Source organism: Ipomoea triloba, chromosome 6, assembly GCF_003576645.1.
Source record: "Ipomoea triloba cultivar NCNSP0323 chromosome 6, ASM357664v1".
Classification (NCBI taxonomy): Eukaryota; Viridiplantae; Streptophyta; class Magnoliopsida; order Solanales; family Convolvulaceae; genus Ipomoea; species Ipomoea triloba.
In genome coordinates this window covers 26,704,121-26,724,059 of record NC_044921.1, presented here as the reverse complement: position 1 = coordinate 26,724,059, position 19,939 = coordinate 26,704,121, and the positions used below count along the sequence as shown (strand labels likewise).

Below are 19,939 nucleotides of genomic sequence, written 5' to 3'. Positions count from 1 at the left end.
GATCTGGTTGTTACGTTAAACATACATACATACATTAATATTATATTATAGCCAAGTATATATGTATGCTAGCTGATGCATATATGCTCGATCATATCAATGCGTGCAAGTAGGTTAGTAAAATACGTTCTATATATACGTACAAATAAGAAATCCAATACGGAAGAAATATAGATAGTAGGAAAATAATTAAAGATGGAATGAATCTGAAAATAAATAACCCAAATTAAACCCAGCCAACCAGCCAGCCGCCTGTACTAGAACTAGCTTAGCATAGATCAAAACTGATAAATACCTTAATTAGCTAGCTAGCTAGCTGATGCCTAGCTACCATTGCATGTATGTAAGTTTGATTTGATTATGGACAATTAGAGTTCCTTCCGGGACCCCCATAGTAAAAATAATTTCCCCAAACATTATTTCTTCCAGCTCTGATATCATAACAGTTTGGATGGTCGGCTAAGAGGTGAAGATTTGACAAAGGAACCAAACTATTATCCCAGTCCACTGTTTGCAAGTTCCTAAAGTATGATGCCTTGCCAAACCCTTCATCTGCAAAATGACCACTACCCATTTGTGTTGCAGTGTGGGACCCCGTTGATCTTGAGTTCACTATTTCTCCTCCAAATTGTATCATGCTTGCATGCCCTCTCAGATGGCTGAACAGGAATGATGGCCAGTACCCAATAAGAAGTCCTGACCCAAACTCCAGCCACCAGTGTCCATGCTTAGGATCCTGCATTGCATTGCATGTAAATATATATATAATGCATCTATCGACAATATAATGGGCTTAGCTTAGCCAGCTTCAAGCCTTCAATTCGATCTAAAAGGCATTATCTGTCGACATGCAATGTATGTCGTAATGTTCGTAGTTGATAAATAATATATGTTCCGTATTCAATGATGAGCTGATGAGCTGAGAATCTGAGATCGATCCGAGTAGAAAATATAATGGAGTTGACTAAGGTTAGTTTGGTTAGGTACAGCTAGCTAAGTAGAGAATCTTGCAATATAATACTCTCAGATCAGAGACAAATTAAATAAAGAGTACTTGAATTGGAAGAAGATATATATATATATATATATATATATATATATATATATATATATATATATATGCCTCATCTCAATTACTCTTGTTCCAATTCCCAACAACCCCCTCCCACACACACATATACACACTACCCCAGCCCGCCCCACCTCAAAAAAAAATATTTGTGGAAGGGAGGGAGGGATCGGAGTAGTTGAATGATTCGGATCCGAGTTTAATTTAGTTTACCTTCCAGATGGTTATGCCAATATCAAATTGTCTGGCATTGTAAGATGATCTGGGTGATATTGCTGCCCCTATAGCAATCCTGTTGTTTGTTTGTACAAAGCCGGAGCATAGCAAGTTGTAGCATCCTGTGGTTTGGTATGCATCAGTCTGTACATCATATCATTCACCACCCATGCATTATTATTATATTTATTTAATTGAGATCCAAGAACCAAACACACCCTTAATTCTTTAGAATCATATATATATACCTATATACTTATAATACTTACCGTCCAGTATGTGAAGAACCTGGGGTAGCTGTCTCCATATAATCCGGGGCTCACCTGAATGCGAACGTAATATATACACCATATTAATTAGCTAATTAAGCTAGCTAGATCCATCCCCATTATCAACTAACTGTAGTGACATATCTAATGCTACAATTAAGTAGCCAGGTTACGTTACGTTTCTGCGGCGTCATGTATATGTATATATGCGCGCATATATATATATATATATATATATATATATATATATATATATATATATATATATATATAAAAGTACTTAAGTACGTATATATAGTACCTGCCAACCAGCTTCAATGGTGTTGAGATCATTGCCAAATGTGCCAGAGATGACCCATATTTGTGAGAGACTGAATTCATATTGGTCCGTCACCCTAGGTGTCCATACATTTATGCTGGCTTTGGCTCCATAGTACTCATCTCCATTTACAAAGGCCACCGCATGCTGCATATATGTCATGAATAATTGAAAAACCTTTGATATATATGGAAAACCCCTTTTATATATATATATATATATATATATAGCTTTTTTATTTTTGTTAATCTTTATTTTGCCAATTAAAACCGTAGGTACCAGTATATATTTTATTTTTAAACATGCAATGCATACATGAATTATAGCTTTTTAATTATATATATTAATTATTACCTCATGATCACTGCTCATAGTGTCTCGGCGCACTCTTCTAATTGTTTTCCTTCCAAATCTCCGGACTGAGCTGGCTCTTACCACATCCTTCTCTCTAGTTCTTCTTATCGGAACAGCCCCTTCCGGACATGATTCCCCAGAATCGGACCACCGCTGAAAACTCTCTTTCATTGCATCATTATTATTAATGTTATTATTGGAGTTGTGACCTTTGGGCCTCTCGGGAGGTTCCTAATTTAATGTAACAACAATTAACATTAAAAAAAAATGCTTGAAAAAGCCATGCCAGAAGAAAATTAAAAGCCATGCCCCCAGTCAAAAAAAACACACACATATATCCATTGAATTATTGGGTTAAGTATGTGGTACGTACCAGTGGTTTCTTTCCTCTTAGCTCAGGATGGTCGAAAGCCGGTTGAAGATGAGATTGAACACAATCTATTAGATCCCCGTCTGGACTCTGCAACAAAAGTTAAAGACCAGACCTCACTCATCTCATCAACAAAAACCTACTCGATCAGATCACTTCATCTTGGAATGAATTAATTAAAATAAATTAAAGCAACAATAATTAATATAATATAATAATGCCTGAATTGTCTTCACTGCGGGCTTGTTGATCTTCTTAAGGTAAGCTCTTATTCTCCTCAGCTTCATAGTTTCTTGCCTTGGTCGGAAAGTTTGGTTTGCCAATAGATGACGATGGTCATCGCGGCCGGAACCCACTACGACAGTACTAGTCTCAGAGACGACGACAGGGCTAAATGAAGAAAGAAGCAAGAAAGCAACAAATAATAATGTAGAAATGACTGCAGGAAATGTTTTCTCAGTAGAAGCCGCGCCCATGTTTTTGTATTCTTCTTCTGTGGATGTTTCTTGTGCTAAGACGACGGATTTTGTGTTTGGATGCATTGAGGTTGTCTTCTACTGTAACCACAACAGCAGGGTTTATTCCAAGATTTTGTCCATGGAAGCACTGATGATACTGTTTCTGTTTCTATCAACAAATCCATACAAAACAAAACGACTAACAGAGGTAGTGGTAGTAGGAAAGATACAAAAGAGAGAGAGTTCAGACAGAGTCACTGCCTCACCATTTTCAACACTTTGAAAAAAGAAAATATTCAAAAGAGGCCAGGATGGACTCAATTTGACAGATCGATAAGAACGAACAACTATGTTTTAAAAATTTATATTAAAAAAAAAAAAAAAAAAAAAAAAACATATGTGTCTTGGTGTTGTGTTCTGACACTAGCAGACTTCAGGCTGAGCATATATTAAAGTTGAGGAAAGATTAGAGTGAGGTACGTGGGGTTAACCCAATAAAAACAGATTAGTCAATAATTAATATAAGCCGGGGCTACTCATTACCTATTCAACATTTTATATTACTCCGTATATAATATATTATGTATAGTTCTATACGTATACAGTCATACATTGAGTATAAAATTTTTACAATATGAATGCTGTAGAATTTTCAAAGATACAAATATTATTAAAAAAAAAAAAAACAGCTTTTATAGCTATAGTGAATGCATGCTAATTAATTAACATTAACTCAATCCATTAAAGTTTGGATATTTAATTTAGAAAATGCATATATGTGTGTACGTGTAATTTTGGTTTAGGATGCAGTTATCTACGCTGCTTGAAAAATGATCATATGATTATCAATGCCATGCATTTTCAACATTCAAATAATAATAATAATAATAATAATAATAATAAAAGCATGGTAGGTGGTGGAGTAGAAGAGGATGGTCCATAGTAGGGACATTTGGTTTTGGTACGTGGACCATATTAAACAAAATTTAATTGAAAGCATACATATAATAATTTTATTACAATCCAAGTCAACAATTTTTATGCTATTTTGAAAGGAAATTCATAAAAAGTTTAAAGTGAAATACTATATATATATATATATATATAAAATGCATGAACCTGCAGGATATATAATGGTGTTATGTTGCATAAAGTAAATTAAAGTATGCTTGCGCCCAATGTGCAAGTATTTGTCTTTTCTTTTATCAGTTAGTGGCAATAATTATATAATACACTACTTTTATTCATTTAGCTTGATTAGGAGGCTTTAAATGCTCATGCAATTTTTTATTTTTTATTTTTTGAGAAAACTCATGCAATTTATAAGAGTGTAAGATGGGGACGGTTTATGGTTTGGTAATTAAAAGGTTTTAAATTTGACTCTCGGTGTGAAGGTCTATTGGCCTTTTTTAAAAAATCGGTCACTTATGAGCAGCCTAATTTTTTCTTTTTTTATAATTATTTGTCAGTTAGAGTTACAAAGTGATTAGAGTGAACATTCCGGTATTAGTTTTGTACTTTTCAGTAAATCAAAGTATAAGAGTGTAAGATGAAATTGTCAATTCAATCAAATACATATACACACACCACAAAACATGTCTGATATGGTAGCAGAGTGCCGGAGTGGTAGTTGATGTTTATTAGTGTGAGGACAATGACTATTTATTTGTTTGAAGATATACAGAATATAATAAAGAATGAAAATGAAATTGGAGACAAGTGTGACTGACTATTTTGCTGAGAAGATGACTAGAACAGCGATATGATGATCTTCAATCCGAAATTCCAAGGTCAATTGAGTATGCAGAACGTCTCCATCAATTATTATATATTCCGTCCGTAAACCATACGTATATCCAGGCCAGGTTATTAATATTATTGGTTGTCTCATTTTATTAAATAATTTATTTTATTCTTATTTTTAACATTATATTGTCTTATTCTTTTTAATTTTCAATCCGTATGTTTGAGGTTGGGATTTTTATTACTCATATCTCATATATTATGTCTGACTCAATAGTGACTATATGATAGATGATTTTTTTTTTTAAATACAAGTTTACTTACTTTATTGGATTCAAATATAATGGGGTAGGATTAGTATACCAAGAAAATGGGTAGCATGTGGTAACGCAAGCATGTGGTCGGATGGCACAAAGGTATATATGCACAGTATGGCCCCTAGGAAAAGGTGGTGTACGTGCTACAGCCCTTTATAGGCGCTGGGGACTGGGCCACTGGGGAGTGGGGCACTGCTGTGCTGCCTTTATTGCTTCCCACTTCACTTTAACTCTTCAAGCTGTGAACCACTACCACTCCATCTATCTACTTTTTTTATAAAAAATAAAATAAAATAATTTAATTATGTGGATATGTGATGAGAAGTATAAATAATATCAGTCTTCTTATCAGAAAGCTAAGTCGTCTCACTCAAAGTAACATTCCTGATGCAAATAATAAATCTAGCAGGGGAATCATATCCTAGTTAGTGTATATACGATATTTTTTAGGGACAGTACCACTGGAACTGGCACAGGCGCACACACATATATAAATATAATGTCAGTCTCATTTCAAAGATTATTATATTACGCAGTGTTTGAATAACCTCTGTTCTGTTTACATCATGCGCGCTTCCTTTAATTTGAAGTTGCCCTGCCCTGTTGGCCTGCTATAGTGCTATTAGATTCCCTCTCACTTACCACTTACATTACTTTACTACTATATATATACATATACGCGCACACACACTACATGAACTCTCACTTATTACACCCAACTCCTACTCGCTCTTACAAATTCTTAATGTAAACATTTTTATATCATATCCTTTGTTAGTTTGGAAATACATGTAGTAATTTTTTTTAATCTTTATTTTTATTACCAACAAAATTGTAGTTTCTCATGATTGGACTATTATAAATATAGTGGATAATTATTTTCTCAATTAAGCAAAAAAAATCAATATCGTCTCTATTAAGGTTCAAATCTACGACTTCTATGTATGAGTGCAATCTGGTGTCACCATAGCACAAGGTCTTAGCCAAATGATCCATATTCACTTGAATTGGCAATTAAGTTGATGGGTGCAAAAAGATCGGTATGATGTTATTCTTGATGGCCGGTCGGTCACCACAGACTCGAAGCAAATTAAATTAAAGCAGTGCAAGCATTATATTGAGTTGGACTGGATGGACTATTTTGGCATAAGCTTTCCATCTCATGCAGCTCTATAGGCCGGCCCGCCCCAGTCAGGCAAATTATGCTATGGACTCGGGTCCACCTTGTAAGGTGGACCCGAGTCTATGTTCACACATTTGAAATTTTATGTTCTCAAATTTAAAATTTTATTTTTACAATTTTAAATCTCAATATACAAAATTACATTAATCAATATTCATAACTTTTGAATTCTATATTCACAATTTTGATATATAGATTCAAAAATTGTGTTATATAGTTGAACATAGAGTTTTGATAATATCAAACATAGAGGTATGAAATTGTGAACGTAGAGGTATGAAATTGTGAACATGATATTATAAAACTATGAACATGAAGTTATGAAACTATGAACATAGAGTTATGAAATTGTGAACATCTGAGTTCACCTTTCAAGGTGGACCCGGGTTCATGGCATAACAACCCCAAATCATATCCATTACACCAACATTTCACACACACATAACTATAATAACTAGTTTTTTTATTATTATTAAGTTGTGAGTAGAGTAGTCTGATTCGCTGGTCGCCTAATAAACATGATAAAAATGTGATTATATCATTGATATCACGAACAAGCAAATTAAAAGAAGAGTCCATAGAATTGTTGTTAAGAGAGTGAATAATTTGCAAACAGCCTGTTTCCACCTCAATAGTGTGATTTCGTGTATTTGTGATATTCTGTATTACTAATTAACTTTCTGACAAAGCAATTATGGCAGATCATACTTATTGCAAAAATCATAAACGTGTCTTCTATTAGAAGGTAGTTTGATACACTAGTATCTAGTCTAGGGGACTACCATTAGTGTGTTCAATCCACTATCTCATCAACAAGTCTAATCTTATAAAAGGTAGGAGAACTCATTCTCACCCAATGTGTGCCACACGGGATAAAGACCCAATCTGTAGAAACTATAGTATATTGTTGAAGACGGAAATCTTCACAACTAGTAGTACATCTAAGGAATCCCTACTTGGAGAGCCACACTGATGTTGTCCGTCTCACTGACTCACTTCTTCAATGCACCACAGTTGCACGGTATACGGTCCACTGATTCAGCTTCAAAGTATTTTTCTTCTCAAGGTTTCCTTGTAAATCATAGTAACATACATGTCTTGAGAATAAGATATGTCATAGTGAAATCTTTAGAGTGTAGAGAGTTTCTTGTGATTCAAATGTTGAAGATTATCTCATTTATGTTGTATGTTGAATCATCTCTCAGCTTTATATATAAAACTTTGACCTTGAAAGACAAGTAATCTCAAAAGATATTTCATATAGAGAATTACTGCATATCTTACCCTCGAGGTATATAAGGAGATGAGGACTTTCTTGTAAAGTCACCTCAAGTAATGTAACTGCGCGCTCTGTCAGCAAATCATGGATAAGCCGGTGTAGTCCAACAGCTAGTTTCCAGGGCTCTGGTGTAGTGTCTGTTCCATTAGGTCTTCACTTAATAAACTAACTGACACTGAACTTGACATATCTAATGTGTCACAATAATAAAGTCAATTATAGGTTGGTGTTTTACAACATTTAAACACTAATAAATAAAGTCATACTTTTTATTATTTAGGTAGCTTAAAGTTTCACGAATAACGATAGCTTCAGCTTCGTTGGGGTTGAAAATTCTACGTCATGGTAGACTTTTTGCCGCAATGAACTCCCACATGCATTTATAAGCACGAAGCTGAAGCCCATTTTGCATGTATCCTTATGCAGTGCAACATCAATATTGAGTTTGAGCCATCCTTGTCGGGTTTTGTTCATGTGCATTCGTGTGTGTGTTGTGTGCATATCCCCTTCAACGCTACTATTATAAAATGTGGTTTGGTGTTTTGTTTTGTTTTGTTTTGTTTTGTTTATCGAATGAGTACGAATCGGAGTTTGTTGTGGATTTTGTGGTATTGAGTTTAGAGTGTTTTTTTGGGCAGATTGTATATTAAGTGCATCTCTGTATTTTCTAGTGTGCAACTCACCTAGAACCACACATGCACTCAACTTCTAGCCAAGGTGAATTGTACAACTCTGTGTGCAATAGTGTGCAACTGTGCATACCGTTAATCCACTATGTAATTAATAATGTACAACATCGTTACCCACCTAAGATGCCAGGAGTGTTGTGTGCATATATGGAATCCAAAATGTGCAACAATCAAAATCATGCATAATCCAATGTGGTGATGCCGACGAGTGTTGTATGCATATAGGGAACCTGAATTGTGCAACAATTAAAATAATGCATAATCCGCTTATGGTGATGCAGGTGAAACCAAAGATGTCGTAAATCTCCTAGAAACGCTAGCATATATAGGAAGATTCTACTTAAATCCAAAAAATCATTCTCAAAAATCATGCATAATATCCAATAATAAAATTTAAAACATTTAAAATGTAAAATCAAATTATTGAACAACCCTCACTAGAATAGCCCCCACCCCCACCCCAAAAAAATGCCCAAAAAATCATAGCCCTTTATAATACAAAGATCAATGTATTGGATTAGTGCACATGGACTCATGAGAATAGGTAAATGAACTTGAACATTATCATATATATCAAATTAAGTAAATATTATTATATCTTAATTTTTATCACAAAGAAGGAAAAGAGTTGAAAAAAAGAATTAAAAGAAATTGACACAAATTCTATTTTATGTACATTAATTTAATTATTATTATTATAATATACAAATAAAATGTCCTATTGTTGTTGTTATTATAAGGTTAGAAAATATTTTGCAATGAGTAAGTTAAGAATAATACATAATTAACAAAATATTTGGTTACTAAAGTGTGTACATAAATGTAAAAGTAAAAAAATAAAAAATGGTAACTTTAAAATTGTACTATCATTGTACTAAGAATAAATCAAAATGCATATACAAGTTATCAATGTATATTATTGCATTAATATAATTTTTATTTCCGTTATAACTTTATTACCGGACATTGACTCTTAATTATTATATTTAATAGGCTAAAGTGTTATTCCGCACCATGAACTACATTTGATTATTCATGCCGCACCTTGAACTTGTATAACGTCCATTTCGATACACAAAGCATTAATTTTTTTTCATCTAACATTTTTCACAGGTTACCAGGTTACTATGATGACATGGCACAGGTAATTAGCTTATGTGGATCTTCTTTTTAAGTCAACCAAAATTTTTTAAGTAAACCCCAAAAATCAACGCCTCACGCTGTCCCTCCCCTGTGCCTTCAGTCGGACCAATGCTCACTAGACCAAATCACCACAGCACCTCCATAATCCACTGCTCCTTCCCTCCCTTGCGGCAGCGTGCGCCAAGCCCACCGACGACCTGCCTAGAGGTGATCGCGGTTCGTTCCGATTCCGAACCGCTGATTCACGGTTCCAAGGTTACATAAACAATAATCGGAACCTTATATAAAAGTTTCGGTTCCGATTCAACCGGAATTTCTTCTTTTTTTTTAGTATATATAATTATATATAATATGTTTTGTTATTGTTATAAAAACCATATTATAAATTTTTTTAATTATTATTTTGGCTATTGCCTACTGGCAGTAGCTAAATATAATTTTTTTTTGTATATATTTAGCTACTGCCAGTAGCTAAATGCCTAAATATAAGAATTTTGTATATTATTATTTTACTGTTCCGATACCGTTTGTTGGGCTGGAAAAGGTTTAGAAGAAAAAAAAAAAGTCCAAGTCAACATAGATTACCTATAACTTGTAGGTAACCTATAAAAATTGCTAGATAAACAAAAAATTAATGGTTTGTGTATCAAAATAGACCTTATGAAATTTTAAGTTGCGACATGAATAATCCAACATATTTCACACTTTAGACTATTTAATAGCATAGATAGGAATCCAATCTTGAATTCACATACTTAAGTAATAAGATAAAAAGCGAGCAAATTGTCATTTTGGTCTACTGACTATAGGGGTCCTAGCCTATTAATTTACATCCACGACTTTCAAACGTGTTAATTGCATACCACGACTTTTCAATTTGTATCAATTTTGGTCACTCCGGTCAAATTATCGGCGAAATTTCGCCGGAAAATCATAAACCCTAAAATAATGAGGGTATTTTAGACATTTCACATATACTTTCTTCTTCTCCGGCGAATTCATTTGTTCTTTTTCTTCTCCGGCGATCCAACCCCCTGAGAGCTCGTTGTTACTAAGATCAACTGTCGCCAACTGCTTCAAATTCACCATTGTTCCTGGGATTTCTCCCTCTAGTTCATTATCACTATTCACTAGCCTCAAATTTCACTAAGCTCACTACCTCCCCAATTTCGCTGGGAATTGAGCCTGATAATTTGTTTCTAGAGATTTGAAGATTAGACAGACTTTTCACTGCAGATATTGTTCTTGAAATATTTCCAGATAATTCATTGTCTTCTAAGTCTAACAGGAAAACTCGGGGTAAAGTGAAAATCTCGGCGGGGATTTCCCCAAATAGCTTGTTTGAGGGAAGCCGGACCCTAGTTAAAGTCCGGCACCGGCCAAGAATCGCCGGAATACGGCCGGAAAAAGAGTTGTTTAGCAGAATAAGCTCGTTTAAGCCGCCCTTGTCACACAGTCTCTCCGGGATCCTCTCGGATAAATTGTTGTAAGATAAATCAATTAATTGCAGCGCCGAGTTGGCCCCAAGTTGACTCGGGATTGAGCCAACGAGTCGATTGCCGTACAGTTTAAACTCGCGCAGATTTGGGGGATTCGCGATGCTCTCCGAAATTTCATGGTGGCGGACATGGGGTTGGATCGCCGGAGAAGAAAAAAGCACAGATGAATTCGCCGAAGAAGAATAAAGTATATGTGAAATGTCTAAAATACCCTCATTATTTTAGGGTTTATGATTTTCCGGCGAAATTTCGCCGGTAATTTGGCCGGAGTGACCAAAATTGATACAAATTGAAAAGTCGTGGTATGCAATTAATACGTTTGAAAGTCGTGGATGTAAATTAATAGGACCCCTATAGTCAGTAGACCAAAATGACAATTTGTTCGATAAAGACCTTGTGGTTTAGTGGCACCTAGTGTCCTAGTTTATACTCTCACATGGATGATAGGAGTGAGTTCGAGACCATATCCGCAAATAAGTTGGTTACCGAAATTCGGTATTGAAACTTTTTGAAGTTGAAAGGCATAATTGTATGGATGAGTATAGTTTGAAGGTATATTTGACCCTAATCCCTTGAATTTATTAAATTTTATTGATTAATATACAATCTTATAAAAAGAAGAGTGAATGCCTTTTTTGGTCCTACTGTTATTGGCGTATTTCCGATTTTAGTCCGCTTTTGTTATTTTTTCCACATTGAGACACATTTATTTAAAGTGTTCCAATTTTAGTCCACCGTTAAGTTTTCTGTCAAGTGACCGTCCAATACAGGGGCTTTTTGGTCTTTTCTTGTTCTGGGCTGCCGGTAGGATGCGAGAGGATGGACCAGCTGACCTCCGACGACTTGGTCCCCAAATACTTCAAAGCCACCGCCATGCTTGTGGATGACAGCTCAGTAAACCACGAGCTCATCGAAAGGCTACTCGCTAGCTCTTCTTGCAAAGTGACCACAACGGAGAATGGGTAGAGGGCACTGGAATTTTTGGGGCTGGGAGTGGACGGTTAAGCAGCCTTGCAGTGGAAATTAAGATGCCATATGGCTAAGTTTAAGTAGCCTTGCAGTGGATGGTGAATCTGTATTGTATCAGGTTATGCATTGGAAGATAAAGAATGAATATTCCAGTGAGAAGGAGAAAGAACATGTAGAAAAGAGTTCTAGAAGGTAGAGCTATGGAGTATGGACTGGAGAACATCGCCGGAAGTCCAGCGCCGCCGCCTACGCCGTGCCGAGCCGGGGAGAACTCAGATCGAGGCGATTCCGTCGTCGATCTTTCCACCGGCAGATCGGAACCGTCGTTCGCCGGCAGGAAGCGCAGAAGACATCGCAGGGCGTCGCACAACCAACATTGTCGCCGCTACTCGGTGCCGTGACTCATCGGAGTGCAGGTTTGGGGAGAAGGTAACGGCAGAGACGATTGAACCTCTACCTTCGACGATCGAACCTCTACCTTCGGCGATCTTCCCTCCACCGTCGTCATCGACGGCGCATTGGTTGCAGATCGGAGGTAGGCAGCGGCGGCGAAAGATCAGATTCTTGGATTAGGTTTAGGTTTTAATTATCTCATTTCCTTTCCTTAGTCAAACATAGTCTCAAAATTAAGGTTGAAAGGGTAAAGGGAGGAGATTAGAGTAAAAAGACCAAAAAGCCCATGTATTGGACGGCCACTTGACAGAAAACTTAACGGTGGACTAAAATTGGAACACCTTAAATAAATGTGGTCTCAATGTTGCAAAAATAACAAAAGCGGACTAAAATTAGAAATGTGCCAATAACAGTGAGACCAAAAAAGGCATTCACTCTAAGAAGAATAAAATTGTCATTTTATTTAAATGAAGTCAATGTTTCTTCTTGAGTGACATTTTGGGATTCCTCATTCCTCCGCCGGCATCTTTGCTCGCAAGCACAGAGAAAAATGGCTCAGCCAAGATGGAAGGAAGCTCTCGTCGCGGTAGTGATGATGGCAACGACGTTTTATTCTGAAGTGGTTGTGTGCAAGGAGATGGAGTCTCCGCAGTTCACAGTGCTGCACTCCGAGTCGGACTTCGAGGTTCGATTTTACAGGGAGTCGGTTTGGATGACTGCACACACCGATGAAATTTCTTTCGATAAAGCCACCCGAGATGGCTTTCACAGGTCTATTTTTTGTATTTTCTTTGTTTTTTTGTTTTTGTTTTTCATGTACTTACTTTTTTTTCAAGCCCTCTGCTTAAGTATAAGCAGTCGAATTTCTGAGGTGAGAAATTTCATCTGCTTGTAGATAATTCTTGTATTTTGAATCTGTTTTTGTGGTTTCTTGCCACTTTTCAGCCTGATAGATAATTAGTTGTGATTTCATTCACGGAGTACATATTTATAATTTCATTGGAATTTCAACTAGTGCCACCTTCAGAAGCCAAGTGGAAGAGTAGTATTACTTGAAAGGTTACAGACTGTAACTTACAGTTTTGTTCATGATCTTCTTCATGGGCGTATATTTGCTTCTGTGTCGGGGGGAAATCAAGCTAGTTATCATTCATTATTATTTTTCTGTTAGGTGGAAGTTCTTGAATATCACAATAGAAGTACTGCACTTACTAATGACACATTGAAGAAAGGGGTCATCGCCAATGTGAATGCCTTAATGTGTTGAAAGGAAATGAAACTAATGACTCTAAGTAGACAAGGTATTTCTGATTTGCAAGGTGAGAAACCAAAAAGGAGATGCAATGTGTGAAGCTGGCAAATGGGAATTCAGAGAGGAAATCTATTGGAAAAATGATGCTCACTAAACTAAGGTAGCAAGTGCCAGATTTGCAGACTTTAATAGTTTATTGGGCATCAAAAGCTCTAGTTAGGTCCATTACTGTCTTCGGTAATGTGGTTATTAAAAGTTAATCTATCATGTCTATTTCAATGTTCTTCATCAATGTAGTGCATATGTTTTTTTCCTCTCTTCGAAATGCATACTTCTAGTGGAGCAGCCACATGCCTTGTTTTCCCCTTCTTCTTTTTCACCCCCAATTTCTATGGAGTTGTTGGACAAATACTCTGTATCATTTTTGCTATTTGATTTCCTCAGTTGAATAAGTCAAATATCCTATACCGGAGGTATCTTGAATATATGTAGGTAACACTTTACTTCAGTTGCTTCCTTTATATTAGTGGCAGGCACTTTTTTGTTCGAATTATAAAACTAATGAAAACACATTATTTGGTTGGTTTTGTTTGTTTAATTAGTATAGAGTTCAGTTTTTGGATTCACAAAAGAAGTGGGAATACAGTCAGTTTCAGTAGGCAAGTATATTCCACTGTGCTTGATGGTGTGCGCTTAGTTCTTTCAATTGCCTGGGCAGTGGATAACTGGATATACAGATTTTACTTTTTTCTTTTAATTGGTCTTTCTTTTATGTATTCTTTTTGTTGTCTCTTTAAAGTTGTCACGACTTTCCAGTGAACTTACCCATGACTTATTACCAACTCCTCACTTTCCTCCCTCTTCTTAATTATGAGTAGCCACATTTTGTAAAACTGCTATATCATGGATGCTATCCCTTTCCCAGAATCCATAATAATGATTGAAGACCACTGTACTCCTATTGACATGCTTGTTCTAGTAGTTGCAGCAGTGCTGGCTCAAATCATGCAAAACATCAAAAGATATTTATTGTGTAAACACTAAACAGTGAATTAGATTTTAAATACTCCGTAGCTAGAAAGCTTAGTGTCATAGTTCTAAAAGTTTTTTATTGTTCTCACAGATTGTTCCAGTACATTGAAGGTGCAAATCTGAATTTTTCTCGTATTTCAATGACAGTACCAGTCTTGACAAGCATTGTCCCTGGAGCTGGACCTCTTCACTCATCAGCATACTTTGTCAAATTATACTTGCCAGAGGAGTTCCAAGCTGAGCCACCATCTCCGCTTCCTGAACTGAACCTGCGACCTGATTCCTGGACCAGTCATTGCATTGCAGTTAGGAAGTTCTCTGGATTTGCAAGGGATCGCAACATTGTGAAAGAAGCTGAGAAACTGGCTCTCAGCTTGAGCAGGTCTCCATGGGCAAATTCCACTTCCGCAAGTGAATATGCTTACTCAATTGCACAGTACAATTCTCCTTTTAAAATCATTGGTCGTGTCAATGAAGTTTGGGTGGATGTTAGCGGGTCTGAAGCCAATGGTTGCAAGCCCGGGCTGGTGGCTCCGTGGCTGCATACTAAGGAGGGTGGCAAGCCAGCGGGCTGCAGGCGAGTCTGAATCTTTGGTCTGTTGTGGCTTTACTGTAAATAATTGTGTAATATTGTTGAACCATTGTGTAAGATGAACTTGTAACACATCAATGTGTATTGAAACTCCTAATACTTTCTAAATTGTTATTCATAATCCCGACCCTACTTCATACTTTCTAATCAAGTAAACTTTTTGTCTATAGTATTAAAATAAAAAATACATTTAATATTACATGTTCAATGTAATAATATTCTTTATGGTAATATGATGTTCTCATCAATTTAATATTTCATATGACAATATGTTATTTCATGAGCCTACAAGTAACTTTTGTGTAAGATCGTCTGCGTGAAACAAATAATACTTCAGTGTATATAAGATTTATTCGTAATTAGGAATGTCACATGGAAAAATATCAACATCTTTATTATTGGGAGAGAAATAAATATACATCAAACTCTGACAGTATGTTTGCTTCGCAAAATATGTGTTTCGAGAAGTAGCTATTCCAGGGACGATTGGTATTAGACTATTCATATGAATATTCTAAATTTTGTATTTTGTACTTACCCTAATTCAACCTAAATTTTGTTTTTTTTTTCTCCCTATCACAATTTTATATTATTCATTTATTTATTTGATTTTATGGTAAATGTATATGGTATTTAGTTTTTTTGTATGGTCTTTTATTTATTAGATAATGTCATTGTTCTTTTGAATACTGATGGGGATATGGGTACTTTGGGGGGCCATTTCATCGGGAAGGTCTTGGCCTAAGTGAGATGTCCATTTGTATTGTTGAGGTGTTAGCCCGACATGAATAATGAGAGTCTATTGAGCTATGGAAATAAGGAAGCATGGAGCAAAATATTAAAAGATAGGGATGTTGCCATGAAGATCAAAAGATATGGGAGGTCACAGAAGGGGCAATGGTACAGGGGTACCGTAGCTACTGCCAACTGCCCAGGTGGCCACTCCGGTTGGGGCGCTAGTCTTGGCCGGCCGGGGTGTGCCTCATGCCCTCGGTAGGCGGCACTGAGTGTGTCACCCACACCACTCTTCTTGAGGTGGGGGGCTGTGGTGCATTGTTGTGTGTGGAGTGGTGCAGTATGGCACGACACATAGGGTGAGGGGGGGGGCGGGGGTAATTGAACATGTCGGCTAGCGTATGCCTATCAATATTAGCCCATCGAACTCCCCATGAAGTGGTGTGGCTAGCAGGGTCCAAGCATTCACTGGAGTATCAATGACGCCCCAACTGGTAGGGGTGGTAGTTTGCAGGTTTGTGGTCATGGCATGTAGGTATGGAAGGGGTAATGATTGGACCCTATTGGATGACACATGTCCAACCAGGTTAGCCCACTGGACTCCCTGTAGTATGGTGTGGCTAGCAGGGACCATGCACCCACCATCGGCGGCCCCCATCGGCTATGGTGGTAGTAGGGGGTAGAGTGAGGTGGTAGAGAAAGTGGGTGATAAGCTAAAGACGTGGGTAAAGACACTAGGGCATACAGGGACACGTGGAGGATAGATAGGGAAGACTAACCAATGTCGTACACTTGTAAACAATCAATAAGAACCTCTACACTATATAAGGCCCCCTTTCCTCCATTTAAGACATCATCTCGTGAATCACTTAATCCCCATGATCTAGTGGTATGGGTTCCTAACCTTCAACCCATATACCAGGGTTCAATTCCTAATAGCTACGGTATTATTCTTAGTCCATTCTTAGGGTTGTAGCTTGTATCTTGGGTTTTGTATGTATTCTTTTGGGTCTAGCACCGCGATAAATAATACTACTATTTTCCTACCCCGTTCTGCACCTCTATATCCGATTTATGGTAGATCCAATCCCAATAAAACCATCAAATATTATTAAATGTTCTCCAAAAAAATGTTTGTTACAATATGTTGTTTGCTAACAATTTACACATCATGATTTGTTTTTGACATTACTATAATTGCTATAGAATAATAATAATATTATTTAATAATAATAACATTCATAAAACGCGCACACACATATTAGGGGTATTTATGTCTTTTAAAACATATTTCATTTATATTATTTAAAATTTAAACCAACCAAACACTATAATAATATTTCTAAAATCTATTTCTTCAGCAAATCAAATAATATAATGCAATTTATGTTTAATTTCTTGTCTATTTCATTCGAGAAATATTCATATTCTATTAAAATTCATTTCGTGAATTAAATATGTTGTGAATATTTTGATTGTTATTGCGGAGAAACAAATACTCCCTAGATGTTAACTCTAACAGGGCGTTTGGTTGGGAGGAGGGAATTAGGGGGAAAAAGAATTTTAATTCAGTGGAATTGCAATTCAATGAATAAAGTATGAACTGAAATTACAGTGTTTGGTATGCAGAAATAAGAGTACATGGAATTGAAAGGTAGGAAGCGACAAAATAACTAAAATGCCCTTATGTTGTGGTAGATGTTGTAGTAATAGTAATAATAATAATAATAATAATAATAATAATAATAATTCTTTCAAATAATAATAATAATAATAATAATAATTCTTTTAAATTAAAAAAAAAGACAAAGGGTATAAGAGGAGGGGCAAAATTGTCTTTACACCAACAAATTGTCATCCTCTCCACCAAATTGCAATTCATGGGGCCCATGAATTGCAATTTCCGCGAAATTGCAATTTTCTCAAACCAAACACTGTAGTTTGAGAATTAATTGCAATTTTCCCAAACTACATCCAACCAAACTGGCCATAAATATATCTTTTGTTTGTGTGAAGAATAAAGTAGAAGAAAAAAACCCTGTAAGTTTAAAAAAAAAAAAAAAAAAAAAAAGAAAAAAAAGGTAAAGGAAAATTGATTAAGGCGTGTACGCCACGACGATACCTGAGAGATTAGGGAACGATGTTGAACTGACTGCAGGGGATTCCAATTCGGAACTTAACCCTGGTTTAATAAAAGGGATTTGGGCGTCATTGGGTTTGGGTTCGATCATCCATTTTCCTTCTCTCCCCTTCTCTCCCCTTCTCTCTTCCTCACTCCGTCCTCCCTGCGCCATTCCTCTATACAAACCGATACATATTTACGCACCATCTCCTCTCTCTTTCTCTCTCCCTCCCATATATACGTATATATTTATATATAGATATAATTTATATGCATACGTGTTTGTCACTTTGTCGTCCTTTTCGAACAACTCACAGATCGGAGCTTTCGCAGATCCGGTTAATTTTCCTCTTCTCTCCGTGGTAAGATATCCTTGTTGTCTCGTGTTTATGTATTATCCGTGGTTGTATTTTTTTATTATTTATTTTGGCATTTGAAACTTTGAATTTTAGGGTTTGGACAACGTCAGGTGATCGTATTCGAATTGTGTCTGGAGACTTTAGGTGTTTTTTTGTGCTCAAAGAAGTTTGATATTGTCGCATCCGTAAAAGTAGTCTTCGTGTGGTTAGGCATTTGGTAACAGGTAGTCAGTACTGCCTCCTTCCTTAATTATCCAGTGGTATTAGTACACTTATTTTTGAGCTGCGGTTAGGAGAGGGCTAGTATTGCATGAATTTGAGAATTCTCTCCATTATGCATTGTTATATGCAATTGGAGTTTTCACCTTGTTATGTAGTCATCAATGTAGACTTGGAGTGTATTTGAAATTTATATGACTTGTGTGAATCTTTATGCATACTTCAATTTTAAGGTTTGCTATGTTTTTACATCCATCACATCATGCCATGTGGGTTGTTAATGAGGTTTGCTATCAGATGATTTGTTGTGTGATGTTTGAAGTGAATTTTGTTGGAAGAATGCACTAGTTTAAGAGTTTGAAGGTGAACTTAGCTAGCTTAGTAGAAATAGAGTAACTTATGCAATCATTCATAATAAATCATAGTGGGTTTAACAAATTGAGTGTCTCTTGTGAATTATATGCTCAGAGGCTTTTGTCTGAATGCTCGGGCTGAGCATTATTTGAATGTATGGTCATAATTTGAACAATTTAGCTGTTGTGTATGAAGTATGATCATGTGCATTTGTGGAACAGGTAGTACTCATCAACACATAAACACTCAAGAATTTATATGCATCTGGTATTTCTGCATTTGCAGCATACTTGTAGTGTTAGAACTTAGAAACATGGTAAACCAATGATAAGTTTCATATTTTTTTCTCTAAAACGAGGAGAGTGAAATGCTGACATATCTTTACTTGAAAAATGGAAAGCAAATAGTGGTTTTGTTGATATATTGATGATCTTTGGTACTTGAGCCAGTTTCATTAGACACTTATATGAGCTATTTAGTCCTTCTGGCGCTTAGTTTAACAACACTGTGAACTGCTTTGCTTAATTTCTTCTTGCTCTACTGACTCTGACTACTTTTACTGCTTACTACCACTGTGACAAGCGGTTTTAACTGTTTTTTCTTATTGAGCTATAGGTTTTAATAATAACTTATACATTTGGAAACTGGTGAAATATAGTCAGACTTTTTAATGCTTGTTAATTGAAGTTTGAGACAGACTTTATACTGTTACAACTAAATTACAATTGAGCATTAAAAAAGGAAACTATTTGGACACAGAGATAAAGTAGTAGTAGTAGACCGTAGTAGGGTTTGTTTGTTTGTTTGTTTGTTTTTGTTTTTAATAAAAATCTAAAATAAATTGTAGTATCTTGTGATTTTTTTTTGGTGATATTAACTTAGTGTGTAAAGTGTGTTCATATGATTCTATGGAGCTATTGACTGCACTTTTTGCTTATCAGATATGTTTTCACACTTTAAAAAGTGAGAAATCAGAAGTTTGTACATGAAGTGGGGGGGGGGGG

General features: G+C 36.0%; 3 protein-coding genes across 7 annotated transcripts in view; 2 read left to right on the top strand and 1 right to left on the bottom strand.

Annotated features, from left to right (window-relative positions):
- Positions 1-111: 111 nt before the first annotated feature.
- On the bottom strand, positions 112-3,413 carry LOC116022500. Its single transcript, XM_031263230.1, has 7 exons — positions 2,819-3,413; positions 2,601-2,687; positions 2,228-2,458; positions 1,856-2,020; positions 1,555-1,608; positions 1,283-1,429; positions 112-736 (listed from the first exon to the last, which is right to left on the bottom strand). Exons 1-7 carry the CDS (start codon positions 3,137-3,139, stop codon positions 359-361), a joined length of 1,383 nt encoding a protein of 460 aa, XP_031119090.1. The 5' UTR covers positions 3,140-3,413; the 3' UTR covers positions 112-358.
- Positions 3,414-12,778: 9,365 nt separating this feature from the next.
- LOC116021916 (heme-binding protein 2-like) lies at positions 12,779-15,290 on the top strand. 2 transcript variants are annotated; one of them, XM_031262443.1, is made up of 3 exons: positions 12,910-13,041; positions 13,442-13,682; positions 14,646-15,290. In XM_031262443.1, exons 2-3 carry the CDS (start codon positions 13,609-13,611, stop codon positions 15,139-15,141), a joined length of 570 nt encoding a protein of 189 aa, XP_031118303.1. In that variant the 5' UTR covers positions 12,910-13,041; positions 13,442-13,608; the 3' UTR covers positions 15,142-15,290. The 2 variants fall into 2 exon arrangements, with proteins under 2 accessions (XP_031118302.1, XP_031118303.1); XM_031262442.1 differs by lacking the exon at positions 13,442-13,682 and having other exon boundaries at positions 12,779-13,041.
- A 2,777-nt stretch (positions 15,291-18,067) lies between these two features.
- LOC116022182 (protein MODIFIER OF SNC1 1) overlaps positions 18,068-19,939 on the top strand; it is a 12,686-nt gene continuing 10,814 nt past the window's right edge. For 2 of the 4 annotated variants that reach the window (XM_031262783.1, XM_031262780.1), the window contains exon 1: positions 18,068-18,365. The gene's annotated coding sequence lies outside the window, so the exon portion shown is untranslated. Of the gene's footprint in view, positions 18,366-18,455; positions 18,590-19,939 lie in introns of all 4 variants that reach the window. The other 2 variants (XM_031262781.1, XM_031262782.1) reach the window with 2 other exon arrangements.

Bases quoted from the DNA above. Each gene is read 5' to 3' on its own strand.
- LOC116021916 (XM_031262442.1), top strand. From the start codon at position 12,821: ATGGCTCAGCCAAGATGGAAGGAAGCTCTCGTCGCGGTAGTGATGATG. The intron at 13,042-14,645 runs GTCTATTTTTTG...TTGTTCTCACAG, and splicing joins ACCCGAGATGGCTTTCACAG to ATTGTTCCAGTACATTGAAG.
- LOC116022500 (XM_031263230.1), bottom strand. From the start codon at position 3,139: ATGCATCCAAACACAAAATCCGTCGTCTTAGCACAAGAAACATCCACA. The intron at 2,459-2,600 runs GTACGTACCACA...ACATTAAATTAG, and splicing joins TAAGAGGAAAGAAACCACTG to GAACCTCCCGAGAGGCCCAA. The intron at 2,021-2,227 runs GTAATAATTAAT...ACATATATGCAG, and splicing joins CTATGAGCAGTGATCATGAG to CATGCGGTGGCCTTTGTAAA.